The 22,522-nt window shown below is 37.9% G+C and overlaps 1 protein-coding gene across 1 annotated transcript in view; it reads left to right on the forward strand.

Moving 5' to 3' along the window:
• The window catches only part of OTC (ornithine transcarbamylase), a 57,520-nt gene extending 38,227 nt beyond the window's left edge, over positions 1-19,293 (forward strand). The window contains exons 5-10 of the mRNA XM_063084313.1: positions 1,509-1,662; positions 3,575-3,697; positions 9,240-9,293; positions 9,371-9,520; positions 12,393-12,530; positions 19,234-19,293. Of these exons, the coding sequence (XP_062940383.1) occupies positions 1,509-1,662; positions 3,575-3,697; positions 9,240-9,293; positions 9,371-9,520; positions 12,393-12,530; positions 19,234-19,293 (679 nt within the window). The remainder of the gene's footprint in view (positions 1-1,508; positions 1,663-3,574; positions 3,698-9,239; positions 9,294-9,370; positions 9,521-12,392; positions 12,531-19,233) is intronic.
• Positions 19,294-22,522: the final 3,229 nt, after the last annotated feature.

Here is a 22,522-nt window from a genome sequence, read left to right on the forward strand (position 1 = left end):
TGAGTGACTCTGATCCATGGTGCCTCCTATCCCCGGGATGCCCCCGCTGCTGCTGGAGACTGCTGCTGGAGGCTGCTGCTGCAGGCTGCAGCTGCTAGTGCCCCCGGGACCCTCTGCAAGTCCACTGCCACGGCAGGACCTATAAGCTACCGGACCTGTAAGCTGCTGCCACTGAGGAAGCTGAGGACTGGGCTCATGTCATCTACCAACAGCTCCTGGAATCTTTCCCAATTACCTAGCATGGACCTGTGTGTGAGGGGTCTGGGGACCCAGTCTGTACAACGGGTTTAGAAGATCTGAGCCCAAGCTCTGACAATATAAATGGAAACTTAGTAAAACTAAAATAATGAAACTTTTTGGCTTTAGTTATGATTTACCTTACTTTACAACTCTCCAAGTGATTTTCACGTGTAGCAAAATTTGAAAACTTGTCTTAGTCCACCGTCAAAAGTTAACCAACATCACCTGTTTTTCAATAGAAACTGAAGTGGCTCTTTTATTCACCTCTCTCTAAGCGTAATATACAATGTGCTTAGATAGTTCAGAGCAGTGCTTTCCAAATCTTGATTCCCCCACTGATACCCTGCTATGGAGAAGTTTCCATCAGAATTGGTAAAATAAAAATAAGAATAGTGAGTTTCATAAAGCTAAATTAATTCAATTTCAAGGATCATTCTTTGAGATTATGTCCTTCATACCTTTTTTGGTGTGAAAAATGTCTTTTATTAAATAAGGGTAATAACATAGCTGTTTATTTGCTGGTTTCTCATGCCCTTAATTTTCTAAACAAAGAGCTGGGAATTTTATGTTAATCTCCATATGTTTTTGGAAATTTTGCTGAGTCATAAAATCTGAAAATTTGGATAACACAAGTATGAGAAATCTATGGAAATTTGGAAAAAAAATCCGAAAGTCTAGAAAATATTGTTATAGGAATATGGTTTTCAATCTGATACTCTAGTCCCTGGGGGCAAGTAGTTTTCTGAGTGATTTTTGAATTTTATAAGCACCAGAGTTCATTGTTGGCTGTAACAGTTTAGGAACACTAAGAAGCAGGGTGCATATGCAAGATGGAATTAGACCTGCAAGACATTGAGGAAAAACACCTGTGATAGATTAAGGAGCAAAGAAGCAGGCGTAGGCAGGGAGAGCCTTCAAACCAGGAGGCAGGTCTGGTCCCTGTGGAAGGAGAAGGGAAAGATGAAGGCGTGGTTAGGGAGAGCCTCAGACAGCTCTCAGACACCACAGCTCTGACAAAGTCTCAGACAGACTGATGGGGAGCCCCAGAGCAAAGCCTGCCCATCAGAGAGATCCCGTATCAGGCAGGAATGACTCAGTTCTAGTCCCCTTGCCATGCTCAGTCATCTGGTGGGGACAGCCTGGAGAGAGGGTGACCTCAGCAGGAATACTAATTTATTAGCATTTCTTATTACTGTTTAACATTTTGTTTTAAAGAAGGAATTATTAAGTATAATTAATTTAGATGATCTTTTCTTGGTTTGCCGCAGTGTGTTGTCTAGCATGACAGATGCAGTGTTGGCTCGAGTGTATAAACAATCAGATCTGGACAATCTGGCTAAAGAAGCATCCATCCCAATCGTCAATGGGTTGTCAGATTTATACCATCCTATCCAGATCCTGGCTGATTACCTCACACTCCAGGTTGGCTTATTTCTTTGCCTTAAAAAAGAGCAAAATCAACAAATAATTCCTGACTAGCTTTAAGTAGAACCACTTACTTAAATGATGGTATTGGTGTTTTATTTTCAAATATCATCTTGACAAAGAATAATAGCCTATGTTTGCATATTACATATCCGGAAAAAACAGGGCACTGTTAAAAACAGACGGTAAGATCCTTCTGCTCTCAATCCTGTTCCAAACCTCTTTTAGTCCCTCTCTCATCCCCTGTTTTTGCAATCACTTTGCTTTTTAGTGCTATATTTTTAACACAATGGATGAACAGGGAATGCTGCAGCATACTGAATAGACAAACCTTATAGGACCCTATATATATCAGAGACTATGGCTGGGGAGTGGAGACCGGTGCTTTGAATATTCAAATTGGTCAATTACTTAACCACTTTGGAAGAGTGGCCACTTTCTATCATTTTAATAAACTGGTTGTTTATGAGTAAAGAACATGCAGAATTTATAGAATTGAGGCTGAAATTTAGCCATTCAAGTCCCCCTGAATTGAGAAATCGAATAACTTTGAAAGATTGATCTCTTTTGATTTGCCACAGCCAGTCAACATGGTATTGCCACTTGAAATCCTAACACCATGGTTTCTATGTCCATGGAAGATTCTGAGGAGACAGGGCAAATGGGATAGCCCATCTTTCTCCTCATTTGAATAAGCTACAGTCATTTAAATGTGAGGTTAAACCCAAAATGGAGATCTTAGGAGATGAGGACAAAATTCACGCAGAAAATATGATACAACGATGTCAGATACAAAGTGGCTGACTGCAGGTGTGGCCTTACATACATAACAGACAATTTCATACTTCCCCCTGGGCTTTATCATTATTAGATTATAAATTCACTGAGGGACAGTGTATTTTCCTATTCATCATAGTGTCCCACTCAGGACCTCGTGCAATGCTTTCATGTAGGAGATACTCAACGTAGGAGCTGAATGAATAAAGAGCAGCTAATAAGGAGCACGGGCTCTAAATCAGATGGACCTGAATTTAAATCCTAGCTTAACTACCTAGTAGTTCTGTGATCTCCAAATTGCTTAGCCTTTCTCTTTTTTATCTTATAATTATAAATATAGAAATATATAAAATATATAAAACCTACAGATATTTCAAGAAAAACTAAACAAATACCCATGTACCTATTACACAGTTTTGTTAAATCTTAATGTGATGGAGTAATTACTTTAGAATTCTTTGTTGTTTTTAAATAAAACATTACACAGAGTTGAAACCCACTGTGTAACTCTACCTGATCCTATTCCCTCCCAATCCACAAAGAAGTTATTATCCTGATGTTTGTATTTATAATTCCCAAGCATGTGTTTATACTTTAACTATACACGCCTATATCTATAAACGGCCAAGAGTTTTGTTGGGCACTTATCTCAACTTTACTTAAATGGGACCATGCTCAGGGCCACCATGCTATACTGTTACAGGTGCTTTGTATTTCGCTTTCTCATACCAATGAATGTAAGCCCCATAAGAGCAATGATTTTTTTTTCTCCTTTGTTTGTTGTTATACCTCCAGGGCCAAGGACAGTGTCTGGACATTGATGGTACTCAATTTGTTGAATGAATGAATGAATGAATACAATTAAGATTCAGATTTGAAATATATAAAAATCTGAGTATCTATACAAGATCATATGTCTTTGTTTAAGATATTAGCACTTTTTGCTATTGTTTTGTGATCATACATTCATGTTATTGAATTGCTGTGTCTAACAAAAACATTTAGTAGTTTATCCGTTCCAAAAAGCACTAAAATTGAAGTAACGACAGTTTCCTTTATTTTGATGTCAATAATTGTTGCACACAGGTGGATTTCCTCCCAGATTTAATCTTCTTCATCCCTTGCCTTTTAGGAACACTACGGCTCTCTGAAAGGTCTTACCCTCAGCTGGATCGGAGATGGGAACAACATCCTGCACTCCATCATGATGAGTGCAGCGAAATTTGGGATGCACCTTCAGGCGGCTACTCCAAAGGTAAGGAAACTTTCTGCCTTGAAACTAACTCCCTCTTAAGTCATCCGTAGTTGCAGTTACTCAGTGAAAACAAAGTTCTCTTCCATTCAGGGAGAGCACAGGTGAGGCCACAAAGTGTAGGTTATATTACCTGCCCTATTATTGAATAGCTATCTGGCCTCTTGAGAGCCCAATTTCCCATCTTTACAATAAGAGAGAGTCTTGGCTGATGATTTTCATTTTGTGAGTCTGTGTTAAAAGCATGTCCGAATTATCCCTTTGAATGTCCTGTTACCAGCCGTTATGATGACTGGCATCCTTGTGCATTACCACCACAAAGGCTGAAGAAAGCAGTGAAATCTTGACAGCACAGAATTCCCAATAAATGGAACGATGCTGTCGTTTTTCTAATACCACAATTTGGTAGAAAAATGTCAATCCAATGTGAAGGTCACAGTGTGGCATCTACACCAGCTTATTGTTTCAAAATTCAACTCTAGGGGCCCTTTAACTTTTTAAATCTGAGTCTCACAAGGCTATGGAGATGACCCCTGAATACTTTCTACCATACAGCTCATCTCTCACAGAATGTAGGGAAGCATGACTTCTTTCCTAGGGCCAATGTAACCCTTTTGATACACAATAAGTTGGTAATAGTTGTTGCCTCTGTGAAGGGGACCTGGGAGGTTGAAGGACAGAGGTAGGAGGGAGACTTTATTTTCACTGTATATCCTTTTATATGGTTTGAATTTCTTAACATGTAAATGTTTTACATACATAATAACATAAATGCATAAATAAATATAATATAAAAAAAGTGCAGATCCCCCTAGGTAAGGCCCTTTGTTAAGATACTCCCAGGCGCATACAGAATAAATAGGCCTTTTAGAGGGCAAAAGTTAACCCTGCAAGAGACACACAAATCAGCCTTGAAGGATGCCCATAGAACATTTTAAATACCCAGTTTCTACTGAATTATTTCCCCACTATGTATCTCATTGGCTACTAATGTTCTATCAGGTGTCTTTTGAAGGAGAATTTTCCCTAAATAGAAATCATTTCAGAAACAAAATCTTGGTTTGTGATAAAATATAGAATTGACCCTCTAATTAAGAGGTGACTATTCACAATTATCATGCACCAGTGTGTTTCTAAACAAGCATGTGTTTGCTGCTATCTCAGTAGTTACTATTGTGGCTCACTCTGAGAAGCTAAGGCATTCAGAGGTGAATATGTGAGGCTTTAAAATTTCTTCCTGCTTCTGCTTCCTGAATTTGAGATGTTTATTTGCCAACCACTGGGAACATGAATTACACAACACAGATTAATAGCCGAATTTCTTCAATAGGAATTACTCAAATCCTTGAGTATCTCATGCAATTTTCACACACCCCCACTAGTGTTTTAGGCCAGGTTCTCCACAAGCATATCTCCAAACGGAGATTTGTGTACAGGTGCTTTATCAAGGAAGTACCTTTAAGGAAGACCTGTAGGGAACTGGGGGGAGAAGGACAGGGAAAGAGAAGAATCCAAACAAGGGTGCTATTTATGGTGACCAACCATCCTGGTTTGCCTGGGACTAAGTGATTTCCAGGGACATGGGGCTTTCGGTGCTAAAATTGGAAGAGTCCCAAGTAAACCAGGGTGATTTGGTCACCCTAGGGCCATGTCAGGCACAGTACCACAGAAAGTGGCTTCAGGTGGTCCCACAGGTGAGCTCTGGAGTGTAAGTTATGCCTCAGAGTTCTCCCAACCTGGGATGAGGAAGGTGGGCTTTCATCCTTCTGAACCAGGTCAAGGGAAGCAGGGGAGAGAGAGTGGTAAATCCCCTGGCACTTTGGGCAGGAAAAGCAGCCTGTTAACCTGAGGGCTGTCTTCTGAAGAAGAGCTGCAAGTGCTAGGTGATAAAAACACATTGAAATTGGGGGAAGGAGCAAAAGCCATGAAAAGGGATCCTCTAAGGGCATGTGGATAAAGCACCAGCATCACCTGCTGCATCCTGCCAAAACAAAACAACACATGCTTTTCCTTAGTGTTCTTGCTGAACCAGTTTGGGTGATGCATCCTGATGTCTTAGTTTCTGAGAGCTGCCATAACAAATTTCCACAAACTGGGTGGCTTAAAACAACAGAAATGTATTCCTTCACAGTTCTGGAGACCAGAAGTCTGAAATGAAGGTTTGGCAGGGCCACACTCCTTTCAAAGCTTCTAGGGGAGGATGCTTCCTTGTCTGTTCCCATTTTGTTAGTCCCGGGCATTCCTTGGCTTGTGGCTACATCACTCCATTCTCTGCCTCCATTGTCTTCCTTTTGTGTCTGTGTTTCTCTGTATAAATGTCTCTCTTCTTTTAAGGACAGCAGTCATATTAAAATTAGGTCCACCCTAATCTGATATGACCTCATCATAACTAATCAGATCTGCAAAGACCCTATTTCCACATAAGGTTACATTCTGAGGTTCTGGGTAGACATGAATTTTTGGAGAACACCATTCAACCAAGTACACTTGCCATAGAAAAAATATCAGGCATATGTGACAGCATGTACTGGAAGCCATCCAATTAGAGTAAATTTGGAGGACTCAGAGAGATGAACCTTACAACAGATAATTCTCTTATTCAGCATGAACTGAAATAAAGGGTCAGATCACAGGGACTTAAGGTGGCTCTTCTTCATTTTATGGGAAGGGTGAGCATGCTCTCATTACAAATCGAGTTTGAAGAAAGGCTCTGCATTAACGCAAACTATTATTGCATTTGGTTTTTAGAGATAAAACACAATTAAAACACACATTGTTCCCTGCTATAAGGTGCTTTTGGGAAGCCTTTTTTCTATTGAAAAAATATATGGCTTAAACATTTTATTGCATGTCAAAGATGTTTTATTACCATCAAAGGAAAAAATTCCAATATTATAGAGTGATTCCAGTATTGTTCTTATGCAGAAACTAATTTAAATGATAAAGAGTACTAAAACCCAGTTAAATCCTGGTGGGAGTAAGATTTTTAAAATTCTTCTGGGAAGTCTGATAGTATAAATGTTCTTCCATCAATTTGTAAGTCTTCAGTTGTTAGTAGACCTATTTCCTTTAAAGATAGTGCTAGGAGATTATTATAAACTTAAGACTGAAAAGTTTCCATGGCCATAATTAATCCATTTCCTTATTCTTCAACAAAGAATAACTTACATGTTCAAGAAAAAATAATTTTGTCCATGACTGTACAATTGCTTCACAAACTACTGATAGTGATGATTTTAACATTGTTCTAAGTGAATATTCAGACTGCACTGGGTTTGTTATTCAACTTCCTCTGGTTTTAAGATTTATATAAAGGCCAATGAGTGATTTAGTATTGAAAGCTGAGATGTGCGTGTAGAATTTCTCTCTGTATTCTAAGTCATGGCCCAATGTGTGCAAGGCTGGGTGATTTTCTAATTTCCAAACCTCTCTGTTGTTTCTCTAAGTATTTACTGATTCCTTCTCTAAGAATGATTATAGTTTGGGAGTATAAAATCTGCTTTCCAAAGGAAAGGCTAAATTTTCAGGGCAGGAGTCATCTAGGGTAATATCCAACTCTCTTCGTTTATATTTACCCCTATGACTGTTCACAACATTAGTTACTAAATTAGCAATCCTTTATTAATCACTTTCTCCAAACCCCTATAACCAAAGCTCCAGAATTCATGGCTAGTTGAGAGTGGCAAAGCTGCTAAAATATCTGCAGCCAAGATCAACATCTGAGTAGTTTATTTTCTCAAGAATTTTGTAGTGGGAGAAGGAAGTATGGTAGACAATCATGTACAAATAAACACAATTTCAAACAAATAAACCTGGACATGTTTGTTGCAGGTTGGGTTTTCCAGGAAGCAGGCTCTGAGACAGAGTTTAGCATGTAGGATGTGCAGGATGCTTATTAGTGCATGCCTTTGAAATCAACAACTGTGGAAAGGAAGGAAAGGAAGCAGAAGTGGACAGAGGGAGAATATCAGCTGTGATGCAGGCCCAACAGCAGTCTTGGCCGACCTCATGGAAAGTTCTGGATCCATAATGGAGATGGACATTCAGAGGTGTCCGGAGTTGGGCAGAGGGAGTCAGGTTTTCACAGCCTCCTGTCCATCAATCATTGACTGTGGGTTGCCCTGGAAGGGTGTATGACCTTGGGTGAGGCAGCTCTCTGCAGCTGAGGCAGTGCCCAAAAGGGGCTGATGGCTGAAGGCCATCTTCTGGCAGCACCTCCGGCAGCCAGGGGAATGAGCCCTTGACTCATGATTATTCATGAAGGGAGATCTGGGGGGACATACCACAACGTTCAGCACAATGCCCCACTGAAACTTTATAAAAATCAACTCATAATAAATGCTAAGAATTCAGGGAAATGAGAAGGATGGAGGAAGGTGAGGATAATTATGGTGTTCGAACTGACAAGATATCCATATGGAGGGTCTGGAGGTGAGGCTGGGCTCGAGTTTTGAGGAGCTGACATGTTCTGATGAAGACACCCAGAAGGGGACTAACGGGGAGGTTGTTCAAGAGTGAAAGGCTGTGACGGCAGAAAAGGGCACGATGTGTACAGGGATGACAATAAGATTGGCTTTCCTGCAGCAAGATGTTGAGAAGAATTAAAAGAGACAGAAGCAGGGGATGTCGGTGAGGAGCCCTGATGCTCTTAATCAGCTTTGACTTAAGAAGCAGGTAGTAAACATCAAAGGATTCAGGGGAAAAAAAAAAAAAAAACAGTTCTTGCTGCTGGTGTACACAACAGGTTGGAGGTTGAAGATGACGGCAGGGAGACTATTTTGGAGGACTGGAACAGCACGGGGGGCTTTAGCCCCCCCTATCATGTCCCCTCACCCAGAGTTGGGACTAGGATGAGCAAGTGAGGCACCTAGGGTGCAAACTTTGTTTTCACAATGGCACTGCCTCCTTAAATTTTTTTGAGTGCTTCCTTAAATTTTCTGCCCTAGGCACCTTCCTTGCCTCAAGGGAGTCCCCACCCCCCTGCACTCAGAACACTTACTGGAGAATGCAAAAGAAGTTTGTACGTAGGGGAGATGGGGGTTGGGGGTGGCTGCTAGTATTTAGCTGGAGTGGTTAAGGGATGTTTTTCAGGGGAGGAGACATTTGAACTGAGACCTGAAACGTTGATCCACGTGGAGTGGGCAGGGAATAGCATTTCAGACAAAAAAGAACAGCACGTGGAGAGACTCACAAAGATGTATTAGCTTATGGAATTATGTATATAATCTTCTTAAGCTAAAAGGGAAACAGGAAGGGGCGCTACCAAGAGCTAGAAAGCTCCACACCTTATGTTTTCCTTCATGACTAAAGAGGTTAGAGATAACAAAGGAATGATGGGGCAATTGGTTTCCTTTTTAAATTCCAAAAGACACTATTAAGCTTTGAAATTCTAGATGTAAAATTCATATTCTACTTAACATGGTTGGGCTACATCTTTAAAAAAAAAAGAAAAGAGAGAGGGAATATTCTTGAAAAGAAAATAATGCATGTATAAAAAACATATTATAAAAGTGCCTAAATAACAGTTCAGTTCTTCCTCCTGCAGGGTTATGAGCCGGATCCTAGTATAACCGAGTTGGCAGAGCAGTACGCCAAGGAGGTATGCTCCTATATGTAAAGCTATCATTGCCTTTCTGTCCCATGAAGTTGTTTAACCGGCATGCTTATGTATGCTAGCATGGTACCAAGCTGTCACTGACGAATGAGCCATTAGAAGCTGCGCGTGGAGGCAATGTATTAATTACAGACACTTGGATAAGCATGGGACAAGAAGAGGAGAAGAAAAAGCGGCTCCAGGCTTTCGAAGGTTACCAGGTTACAATGAAGGTACAAATTGATGCTTCTTTGAAGGTTCATTAATTCCGTTCATAAAGGCCAGAGCCATCTAATCACTCACTCACTGTGGGGTGAGCAGAACGTCCTTTCATTCTCTACAAAGGACTCACTGACTGTCCCCCAGGGATTTCTCTCCTCCCAAAGATTAGTTGTGTCCTTTGGAAAGACACTTTTGTGCTGAATGAAGGAATTTGAAACCCAGGCAGAAGAGAGAATCAGGCTTTTCCCTTCGCAGCAATGGAGGCATTGGAACGCCTCTGTGTGTTTAGAGACATTAGGTTACTTTCGTTTTTAACTGAAACATATTGATTGTACATGTCTGTGGGGTACAGAGTTGAATATCAATACCTGTGTGCAATATGTGATGCTCAAATCAGGATAATTAGTATATTCAGTATTACACAATGTAATCATTTTTGTGGCCCTTTACCAATTTCTTGCAACCCCTCCCTCTCCCCGTTTCCCACCTCTGGTGGCCTCAGTTCAGTTCTGTCCTTTTGAAAGTTCAACAAATTATTGTGATTGTTGTATCATTGTTCCCTTCTTTCTTTCTTTCTTTCTTTCTTTTGCTTCCACTTATGAATGAGGACACATGGTATTTCTCTTTCTGTGCCTGGCTTATTTCACTTAACATGATTTTCTCCAAGTTCATCCATGTTATTTCAGATGCATGCAATTTCTTCTGATTTCCCTCCTGAGAAAAGCCTGGTAACTATCTATGCTCCTTCCTGTATTTTGTAAGGACCCCTAAATCCAGTTTAGTTTTGCTAACTCTCTCCAGGGTACTCCCAGGGGACTCCCGTTCAATCTGCCTTCCAGTAAGATCTACAGCAGTGCTTCTCAATCTTGAGCAAGCATTAGAATCACCTAGAGGAGATGCTACTATACAGCTGGCTAGGCCCCACCCCCAGGGCGTCTGATTCAGTAACTTAGGAGTGAGACCTGAGAATTTGCATTTCTACCAAGTTCTCTGGTGATTCAATGCTGTTGCTCCAGGGCTGTAATTTGAGACCACTGTTCTGGAGGAATACCCTCAAAGTTGGGTGCACGGTGGGGTTTTGTCAGCAGAACAACTTATCTGCTTTGGTGGAGAAAGACATTAAGCAAGTACAATAAATATTTTATTGATAAAGTAATACATAAACACAAGTTATTTATTATTATGTGTCAAATTGAACAGAAGTTTGAAAAATAAAAAGTGAAAGTGTCTTTCTCCCATTCCCTTAACAGTGACTATTCCCAGAAGTAACCATTGTTTAACAATTTGATGTGTCTCTTTGCAGACCTCTTCTGTGCATTTACAAATGTATGTCCATACACACACAACTATTGATTTTTTTAATAAATGATATTTTAGACATATTATTCTGACTTACTTTTTCACTTAACAATCCTTAGATTTTCTTGTCCATTCATTCAGATATTTTTTCATTCTTTTTAGTGGCTGCATAGAATTCCAAATTATGAGTAGCCCATAATTTACCTAAAATGTTTTCTATTGATAAATTAGACTATTTCCAGAAATCTCAATTAAGAACAATGCTGCAATGAACACCCTTATACATATTTCTTTGTGCAAGTAATACTGGAGAATAAATTCCTAGAAGAAGCATTTCTGGGTGAGGTTGTGTATACATTTTAAAATATGGGAGATGTTACTAAATTACCCATCCAAAAAGAATTAACAATTTTTACACCCACAGCAATATAGTATAGTTCATTCTCTACATGCTCTCCATGCTTAGTTATTTACATTTTTAATTTTCATAATTCTGAAGGAAAAATGGTATATCATGCCTTTTAAAATTTACATTTCCCTGTTTAGTAATGAAGTTAAGCATCTTTTCATGTTTATTGGCAATTTCCATTTCCTTTTCTATAAATTGCTATCATATTCTTTGCCCATTTTTCTTTTAAATTATTGATTATAGAAGTTTTTTAATATATTATGGCTAGTCCCTTCTCATATATGTGGCAAATGTTTTCATAGAGATATTTTAAATTACTTAATAGTTTACCTTGACCAGTCTTGGGTGTTTTTCTGGTGCTGTGACTGTAGGCTTGAAGAACAGTTGTTTCACTGATGCTTGACAGGTATAAATGTTACTCCTTTTCCATATTCTTTTGCTAGTATTTTAGAAACTCAGAATGTTCTGAGCCTAGATCTAGGGTGGGAAGTAAAACAAAATTTTTGTACCAAGGCAGTAATTTTGAGGTAAGAAAGTATGAAGAAATGTAGTTTTGAATCTCTACATGAACAATGGAAATGGATGGGAAAATGTAGCTTTCAGGAATTAACTGTTGAAGAAAATCAAAATTTCTAGTGCATTTGCATTAATGAAACATCTAGTGCTTAGTGCTCATAATCCTGTTTAATGTACTTCCACCTCAGTGCTTTTCTTCAAAATTGTATTAACTAGTGAAGAAGTATGCTTCAAGTGCTAAAAATTGTAATTTGGAAATAAGCTCAAAATACAATACTATCACATCAAAGCAACCTTTTTATATGTTGAGTTGTAATTGGTGACTTTTGCTATCAGCCACATGTTACACTAGTAGATAGTAGTATTTCTTTATTGAAATGTCTACTATCCCAGTAGACAGAATACTAGAAAACTGAATTAGTGATTTAACCTGGAGTAATGATCTGCCAAATCCAAAAGTGACTATAAAATTCCATAACTTGAAAGTACCAAATACATTTCCTCTGGGTGACTTGAGCTAAAACCTTCACTCTGCGTTTTTGTCTCTCCCTTTGCATTGATCTCTGACCCCAGGCTATATGGGTTTTTAAATACTGAAGAAAACAAATATGACTGCCTGATGTAATAGTCAAAACATGGTCTTATTCCCATCTCTTTAGACTGCTAAAGTAGCTGCATCTGACTGGACATTTTTACACTGCTTGCCCAGAAAGCCAGAAGAAGTGGACGATGAAGTGTTTTATTCTCCACGATCATTAGTGTTCCCAGAAGCAGAAAACAGAAAGTGGACAATTATGGTAAGCAAGAAACAGGGAATGGAAGATAAGAAGGAGTTCTCCATGTGGTCCCAACTTGGTCATTCATGCCTTTTGGTAAATAATAAGCCAACAAGATTATCCAACTACATTACTTGCTCATATGGCATCCATTTTTTTCCAGAAAGTTCATAATAGATAATTATTTCTCATTAGCACTTATAGTGTATTTTTAATGGAGTAAAATTGATCTCCTTCCAAATAAACCTGTTTTAATCAAAATTTTTTCTGCACTTGATCAGCCTAAGTACCAGCCATCGTTGTCTTCCAACCATTGAAAGTTGTGTAATTCTTACTTTAGAATCTCTTTGTTCATGTTTATAGAAGTCTCTAATTCAGAGCCTGGTACAAAATGGGCATTCAAAAATCTTATTTTCTCATTCCTCTCTTTTCTTTTATTCTTTTCTTCATGACTTAACCAGATAATTGTTTTAGTTTTCTATTTGAGTTTGGCCATATAGACACATTTGTTTTTAGGTATAGAACATTTCCAAAATTCACGGCAAAACTTACCTTAAATATTATTGGTCCTTTTCAGATAAGCCACTAGTTTCATCTTCGTCACTGACATTCTAGGAAATATCAACCTTATGTTTCCACTTTACAATATCCCAAATATCACCTTCTCTGGAACACTGAATACCCATATGCCCTAACTTAGCTCCACCATTTTTCAGCTTTTAGTGATTTAACTGTTGTCAATTACTGTACCATCCAGGGTCTTACTTGCAAACAACAGAGTCTACTCTAGGTAGGTAAATGGAAAGACACTTATTCAACGATGTTTAGCAGCTCCCAGAATCTCTTGGGAAAAGGGGTGCAGTGAATTGTTCTTGGACACAACATAGCCAGGGACAACACAAGCTGGAAAATTGCCCAACAACTCTGTGGTTCTTTTATAGCCAGAATACCACTGACGCAGTGACCTACAGCCTAGTACCTAAGGCCCTTGAAACTAGATTGCCAGGTAATAGATGCCAGATACTCCATTATAGCTACCCCAGCTGAAACAGATACCTCCACCTGCATATGGAGCAGAAGATTCAGTCTCTGAGAGGATGACTTCCACCATATGCTGTTCACTTATGCATCCAAGCCTTGAATAGATGCAGCTGAATGGCATGCCTGTACCCTAGCTGCAAGGGTGTCTGGGAAATATAGTTTTTAGCTTTCAACCTCTGGAGTAGAAAAAAGCAAGCTAGAAAGGACTATCTGCTAATTATTTATCTAATCTATAAATTGAAATAGGGTTATTGTGAACATTAAAATAATACATGTAAAGCATTTAGTATGGTGCCTAATACATGGTAAATATTGTTATAATTATCATCATCATCTTCATTGTTGATCCAATACAGTGACCAGCAGGGATTTAAACTCCACTATGGCTGCTTGGAAGCCAATCATGACTCCCTTTTCAATGGAAAGTTGTATGTAAGGCCTAAATTTGTCATATCTAGTGTGTGTGTGTGTGTGTGTGTGTGTGTGTGTGTATGTGTGTGTACGTATATCCTTGTTATATATATATTTTAAACTGTAGCTTTCCAGTTTGCCACCTCAGGACACTAACTTTGACCAAAATGACAATTTCCATGTCATCTGGACCTTCTGAAGCTTTAATGGGCATTTGAATCACCTAGGGATGTTATTAAGGTGCAAATTCAGATTCAATAGGTCTGAGATGGGGCCAGAGATTCAGTACTTCTAATCTGTCCTGTGGACCACATTTTGGGCTGCAAAGATCTAGATGACAAAAAAGAAAATGTGAGCTCTCCAACCATATACCTCAGGAAGAGACACATCAAAAAATTTTCCTCAAGCTCTAGTTTTCATCAGAAGACAACTGAATTTACAAAGATAAATCAACTAAATCTGTTGAAGTAGGTCCTCTGGAGAAATTTAGGGGGAAAATCTAAAATAAAACTTTCTAAAATATCAGTTATGGAGGTGCTCTGCACTTCTCAATTTTTAAAGAGCTTATTAAACAATATCCTTAAATTTGGTTTACTTAAAAAATTAAATACATAATTTATTCACATGGTTCAAATGTTTATAGGGATATATACACACATACAATGATATCTACCATACACTTATTTTCTGTCCATCTAGGTCTTACTGCCATCTCTTCATTCCCCACCCTTCTGAAGAACCCACTATTATTAGGGGAAAATATATTTTAAAGCAACCAAGAGGCAGAACCATGTTAGAATGAAGGTATAGAGTCTAAAGTAGAAAGAATGTTCAACTGGGAGGGAGGATACTTGACTTCTGTAACTGGCTTCAATAATAATCAGCTGTGTTGTCTTGGATAAGCATTACCTCTCTTGGTCCTAGTTATCTCACCTATAAAATAAGCAGATTGAGTCATAGAGATGGCCTATGAGTTTTAATCTTAGGTCCCTAATCTCATCAACGGGCTACTGAGAGTCCTATGTTGAGAAGGCTTCTGAGCCTGCCTGTGGTGGGGGACAGAAAGAATGGCACAACTGATTAATGTGTCTGACATGGACACTGGAAAGGAGGTCGTGATACACATGCTGCACTTTTGATGTGTCTGAGCTGTATGATTTAGAGGTCCCTTTGAGTTCAGTCTATTTTAGCAGCCATACATTGAGCATCTACTATGTTTCAGGCCTTCTGCCTGGCATTGGAGGTAAAAAAATAATAATAAAGCGCAATCCCCACCCAGCCTATACGATTTGTAGAAACATAAAATTTTCAAATAGGATGAGACCTTAGAGATTATCTAGAGCAAATTCCTCTTTTATAGGCAAAAAATTATACTTAGGCAGCTTATTTAGAATGACCTTTAGGCTGAGCACTGTTGTTATAGATTTTTCTAGGATGTTCTAAAGGCACAGACTTGTTTTCCTCTAGAACTACCCTATCCAATACCACTAGACACATGTGGCTATTTAAATTTAAATTTAAACTAATCATAATTTAATAAAATTGAAGATTCAGTTCTTCAGTTATACCAACCACATTTTAAGTGCGCAATAGCCACATGTGGCTGGTGGCTACCCTATTTGTATTGGACAGCACAGACGGAACATTTCCATCATTGCAGAAAGTTCTATTGGACAGTATTATTCTAGAGAATAATTTTTACACACACAATTTCACTTAAAACTGGGTTGGAAGAAGGAAGGAAAGACACAACCTTGTCCCCAGTCCAGAGAGAGATACCTGTAACAACTGATGTAAATTACATAACTAAAAGAGGGTGAAGGGCTTGTTCTTAAAGCATAACAAATTTAAAACAAAAGTATACTCTTTCAGTGCTCATAGTAGCGTTTTAATGCCTCCATGCTCGGTGATTTCCACCAGTGTTGTTCAGAACATTCTAGTAATTGCTTCCTTCTCTCCATAGTGCACAGGCTTTTAGATTCCTTTGCTTATAAACAAAACAAAACCAAAACCTTAAGTACAAAACACCATTGCGAATGTAATTCATAGTACTCTATAGTCTTTTACTTCTCTCCAAGTTAAAGTTGCCAGATAAAATACAGGATACCCAGTTAAGTTTGAATTTCAAATAAACAACAAATATGTTTTAGTATATGTATGTCCCATGCAATATTTGGAACACTAACAGTAAAAAAAAAAAAAAAAAAAAAAAAAAAAACAACAACAACAAAAAAACATGTTGTTTATCTGAAATTCCTCTTTAACCATGTCTGTCTGTGTATTTAACTAAAACCTGGAAACCCTGCTCCCAATTTATTTTCAAAGTTTTTGATTTGAAAATAAGCTTGATGTGTCCAATACCATTAAAAACAAAGCAAAACCTGAGATGTGATCCAGGAACCCATAAAAAAAGCTTCAAATGTTTTTACGTGGTAGATATTCTTATCTCAGAGTTTGGCTTTCCTAGTTCCTTCTTGTCATTCAGTCCTCACCTTAAATGTCACTCCTTTAGCAAGGTCTTCCCAGGCCACTCACTCTTAAGTGACTTTGTAGCCTTCTTTATCCCCTTTTTAATTCTATTTTCTAATGGCACTGCCTGATTATTTAATTTGTTTTTCTGTTCCTGGCCCCCCCCACTGTAATAAAAACTTCTTCATAAGAGCAGTGATCTTGTCTGTAATGTTCTGTATTACAGAAAATATACACAATGGAATACTACTCAGTACTAAATACCTGAAATATACCCTAAATTTGTGCTCAATACATTTTTTGGAGGATAATTTTCTTTTTTTTAATTTTAACATTTATTTGTACATATTTGTGGGGTACAGTGTGTTGTTTCTATACTGCACAATGACTCACATAGGGTAGATAGCATAGTTTTGTACCCATTAGTCCACCACTTTTCTTCCCCCCCACGCCCCTCCCCTTCAGCCACTGGTAACCATTATTGTACTCTCTACTTCTATGAGAACCACTTTTTAAATTTACTTTTTAAGATTCAACACATGAGTAATATCATGTGGTATTTGTCTTTCTGTGCCTGATTTACTTCACTTAACATGATGGTTTCCAGTTCCACCCATGTTGCTGCAAATGATACAATATCATTTTTTAATAGCTGAGTAGTATTCCATTGTGTATATATACCACCAATTTTTTCCCACAATTTTTTTTTATCCATTCATCCACTGATGGACATTTTGGTTGATTCCATCTCTTGGCTATTGTGAATAGTGCTGCAATGAACATGGGAGTGCAGGTATCTTTCTGAAATATTGATTTCATTTCCTTTGGGTTTATACCCAGTAGTGAGACAGCCGGGTCATAGGGTCGATCTAGTTTTAGTTCTCTGAGGAACCTCCACACTGTTTTCCACAGTGGCTGTACCAATTTACACTGTCACCAGCAATGTAGGAGAGTTCCTTTTTCTCCACATCCTTGCCAGCATTTGTTATCTTTTGCCTTGTTGATAATAGTCATTCTAACTGGAGTGAGATAATATCTCATTGTGGTTTTAATTTACATTTTCCTGATGATTAGTGATGTTGAGCATTTTTTTATGTGCCTGTGGACCATTTGCATGTCTTTTTTTGAGAAATGTCTGTTAAGGTCCTTTGCCATTTTTTAATTATTTGGTTTTTTGCTGTTGAGTTGTTTAAATTCCTTATATATTATGGATATATTAGTCCCTTGTCTGGCATGTACTTGACAAACACTTTCTCCCATTCTGTAGATTGTCTCTTCACTTTGTTGATAGCGTCCCTTGCTATGCAAAAACTTTTTAGTTCAATGTAGTCCCATTTATATGGTTTTGTTTTAGTTGCTTGTGTCTTTGTAGTCTCTCTCAAAAAAGTGCTGCCCACTCCCATTTTGTGTAGTGTTTCCCCTATGTTTTCTTCTAGTAAATTCATAGTTTGGGGTCTTAAATTTAGGTCTTTGATCCATTTTGAGCTGATTTTTGTGTATGATGAGAGATCAATCTTTTGCATGTGGATGTTCAGTTTTCCCAGCACCATTTATTGAACAGGCTGTCCTTTATTCAGTGAATATTCTTGGCACCTTTGTCAAAAATCAGTTGGCTGTAAGTATGTGGGACAGGCAGGTGCAGACCCACCTCTTACCACCACCACTCAGGAAAATGCCTATGTTTCAGTTTCTTCATTTGTATTTTCATCTCTTATCGCCTCATACAGTAGGAAATGATATTAAACAGTATGATGCATATAAAACTTTCAGCACAGGGCCTGCCACATGCAACTAGATTTAATAAAATAGATTTAATAAACACCTTTGAAATATAAGACCTGCACTTCTGATAGGGACATATGTACAGTGCAGTTGAAGTGTAAGAGCAAGTACCTGAGAGACAGTAAAACTACCTTTAACAGTGGGGTCAAAGAAACCAAGGTTCCAGACCAGTTCTGTGCTAGCTGTTGTTTCAAGGATTTATTTCCTCATCTATAAATGATAATGGCAGAATCTACCTTAGAAGGTCAATGCATTAAATGAAATAATTTCTCTCTAGCTCACCAAAGCACCTGGCACAGTGCCTGGCAAATATTTCTTGACTGACTGACACATGATAAGGTGCTTTGTACACTGTCTAGTACCTAGTAAGCACTCGATAAACATTCACCATTATTGTTTCTGATATTATTATTATTGTCACTATTGTGGAGGTTGGGAAGAGTAAATATGAAAATTACCATTTGTGACTGACAGCCCACGGGGTAGCTATACTCTTGGCTACAAATTTAATGCTCTTTCAGGAGGACCAAATTCAGATAGCAGACATGATTTGTTAGCACAAACTATTTATTTCTACTATTCTACATCTGATTTACCCTAAACTTCTCTAGCTTGCAAGTAACCAAACCACAAAGTAAACATGAGGAACTGAGATGGGAGGGATTATATTTCTCTAAAACCAGCCAATACCTACGTTTCACTTATGAGTGGGAAATCCAGCCACGGCTACTACCATGGTATCTCATTTCAACTTTCTGACCCACTAGTCCTGGAATGAGGCCTAAGTAAGCATGGTGTGTGTGCACATATTTGGGTCAGTCTAGTTCCTCTTGACCTTCATTTATTCAAAGAAAAATAAATATTAGTTCAGAACTATTCCATCATCATTTCCTTGGGAAAACACATTCTAGCTGTAGGCCTGCAAAACTGAAGCCTAGTTCCCCTTCCCTTGGTTTCAAAGCAGACTGTTGCTAATGTTTATCCATTTCTTCCTTCCTCTTTCTTTGTTATGTCATCCCAGGCTGTCATGGTGTCTCTGCTGACAGATTACATACCTCAGCTCCAGAAGCCAAAGTTTTGATGCTGTGAATGCTTGTCAAGAGAGAAACAATGCTCTCCAGCAATAAAATGAGTCAGTTTGTGGAGGAAAGAGAACAGAATCTAAGAAATAAACAGATTCTTAACACATGGTTTGGGTCAACTATATCATATGGCGTAGCCATTGTGAAACCTTTCTGAACCCCTTACTTTAAGTGCTGATGCACTGTAATACATGGCTCAACTTGGTTTAAATACTTTCTCCAATTCACAATTTCTAAGTTACGTTTGGGTATCATATTAATTAGTATATACATTTGCTTCAGCTAAACATAAAATACTGTGTTCATAATGCATAATATCTAAGCCATTAAGTGTAATCTATGCTCATTACCTTAACAAATGATCACCCATGCTAATTTATAAGTAAACATGTACCAGCAGCCTGGTAGATCTGTGCACTTTGTTCATGTCTCCCAGGACCAACAAAGAAGCCAAATGATCCATTTTGCAGATGTGATACAACTTTTAGGCCAATGAGGTAGACAGACATCCACTATGAGGCAAATCATTAAATGCTTAGAAAACAAATATAACTGCCCAAATTCTGGTGTTTTTTCCAATCATTTGTAAAGAGATGAAGTTCAAGAATATGCATCTCTTCTCTGTAATGAATACTTAATTTTACAAGATGAAAGAAGCCTTTATTAGCAAGTGGTAAAACCATGGATACTTAGAAAGGAACATAAGATTCTTTAGAGAGTGCCATTTACTTAGGTTCAAAATCTCCAGCAGGAGCAATTTAATTTTTTCACATTTGTGCTTATCATATATCTACTCACACCACATGCTAGATATGGATGTTTCCATAAATCTACTACTTTCCATATTTTAGCCAGTCTTTTTCCTCCAATTTTTCTTTGGGATGATCAAAATTTGTATGATTAAATTATTATACTGTAATTAAAACTAGATTTCTCTTGTGGGTGACCAAAATTTGTGTTGTTTAATTATTATGATATAATTTGAATTCTTTAGTTAAAATGTTAAATAACATATGTGGAACTTAAAAAAAAATAACACATTTTACAAAGGACAAAAGAATGTAATTTCCTTTACATTCCACCTCTACTACAAGAAGAATGTTTCCAGGCTTATTGATTAATATTCTTCAGCAGACAGCTGACTTAAATGGGTAAGAGATGAATTACAAATTATATTTGCAATGAAGATGCAATAAAACATATTTTGGCGGGGGGGAAACTTCATGATGTTACAGAAAAAAACACTTTTTTCCAGTAAATGTCAAAGGTGACTTTTATGTCTGATAATTCATGGGAAGCACTTAAGAAAGAAAGAGAGTGGAGTTTAGTGGAATATCTTCATTCAGCAGAAGAATAGGAATGATTTAACCAGAAAGTGCCACGTGGATTGTGGAAGCTTGCCTTCAAACTCCTACATAGAAAGGAATATCCTTCCACTTACCAAATGGTCCCCCATGGTAATGAGCTCTCATCTCTTTCCTGGCATTCTTAGAGCCAAATGTATGGTATAGTCTTTTTCCCTCAATTAGAAAGAACTTGTATTCATTTTCTTGCCAAAATACAGTCAATCTTTTTTTCTTAAGAAGCCTCAAGGTTTTCTTTTTTATGTACGCACAATTTAACTTCTTTCACAACACAAACCTGTAGGAATTAATTTGCTTTCTTAACTTTTCATCTTAAGAAGACATTATTTATAGTATCAGGAAAAAGAAAGCAAGAAGAAAAAATTGGCCTTAATTTTTGCAAAGCTATTTTCATCTCCTTTTTCTTCTTATCCTTCCCTCCCTCATTCCCTTTCCTATTAACAACTGCAACGCCAAAGATTACCAAAAGCTCTAGCAATAGCCCTTGGGTACCTGGTGTATATAATAAATCCTATCCACTTAATTAATACAACTAGCCAAAGAGTTTTATCTTCCAGGCTTTCTCCACTGCAACATTGGGAGTAGAAACCACAAGTGATTACACTGCAATGACTTCAATGTCAGGGGAGAATCATCAGGATTTTTGTTTTCTTTTCAGTAATAAGTTTCCAAGTACTTTAGAAAAATAATTCAATGTTAGATGTTTCTAGTGGATATTGTGCTAATGATTTAACTATTGTAAAGTCCCCAGGTAGAAAGATCTGCACACAGGATCAGCATTGCAATGCCGCTTCAGATCTGGTTAGTGACCCTAGAACCTGTTAAAATAGCAGAGGCCCCTTGGTCCAATGCCAAAGTTCCAGGGCAAGTGATAAAAATGAGTAAAGAATACATAAGGAGAGGGTATCCAGAGCACATTCTTTCTGGTCCTTTTTGTCTTGGAAGCTCTCGTCAATGTCTTACATGGAGATGGTCAAGGCACATCTTGAGACATGGTGCCACTCAGCAATTCTTTAAGACTGATGTCTTTTGACAAATATGAAGGTTCATATGGAAAATGGAAAAACCAGTCAAGTCACAATGATCAGATTCCTACAATTAGGAATGTCATATACAGCCATGCGAGTTGTGCCCTGTACAAAGGTCTCAGGTGAAAAACGTGAGTAAAAGTTGAAACCTGGTTTGCACTTCAGTTGCCAAGTCTTAACATCTCCTTACAGGCCTTCCTGCCAGGAGGAAGGAGTATCGTTTTTGTAAGTTGTCCACCCAGAAGGGATACTATTTGGTATTTCATAAGCCTGAATAGGTGTTTTGTTTAAAATCACACAAAAAGGCAGTATCTGATAGGGGCAGCCCTGGCATCAACAATTTACATCAGGAATTTTTTCAAAATCCTCAAAACTTGCCTCAGTTTCTGCTAGGTTCCTTAAGACTCAATTTAAAGATGATAGTGTCTGTCCATTTTGTATGGCAAATACATGACACAGATCATTGAAACAGGGATTTGAGAATCAATTCTGAAGTTCTTTAATATTGTAAAGAAATTCTTCCTTAATAATGACCCCCCAAAATCAGTATCAATTATTGGTGAAAAGAATTATGGTGAGATCAAATGGAAGTGAATTCCCTGACAAGTGCTAAAATTTTTCACAGTCTATTAGTGCCTGACTTACATCAATGACATGAGACTTGGTTTCTAACCAATGTTTTTGTTTTGTGAAGCTCGTCCCCACAGGAAATGGGAGCACAACTGCCTTCTGGAACAAAATCATTAGGCAAATTAATTTTAAAACTGGAACAGTGTTTAAAAATAATCCAGTCTATTCCTTTATTTTGCAAAAGAAAAAACTAGGAAATAACAATG

The sequence above is a fragment of the Cynocephalus volans genome, chromosome X (genome assembly GCF_027409185.1).
Source record: "Cynocephalus volans isolate mCynVol1 chromosome X, mCynVol1.pri, whole genome shotgun sequence".
NCBI classification, from domain to species: domain Eukaryota; kingdom Metazoa; phylum Chordata; class Mammalia; order Dermoptera; family Cynocephalidae; genus Cynocephalus; species Cynocephalus volans.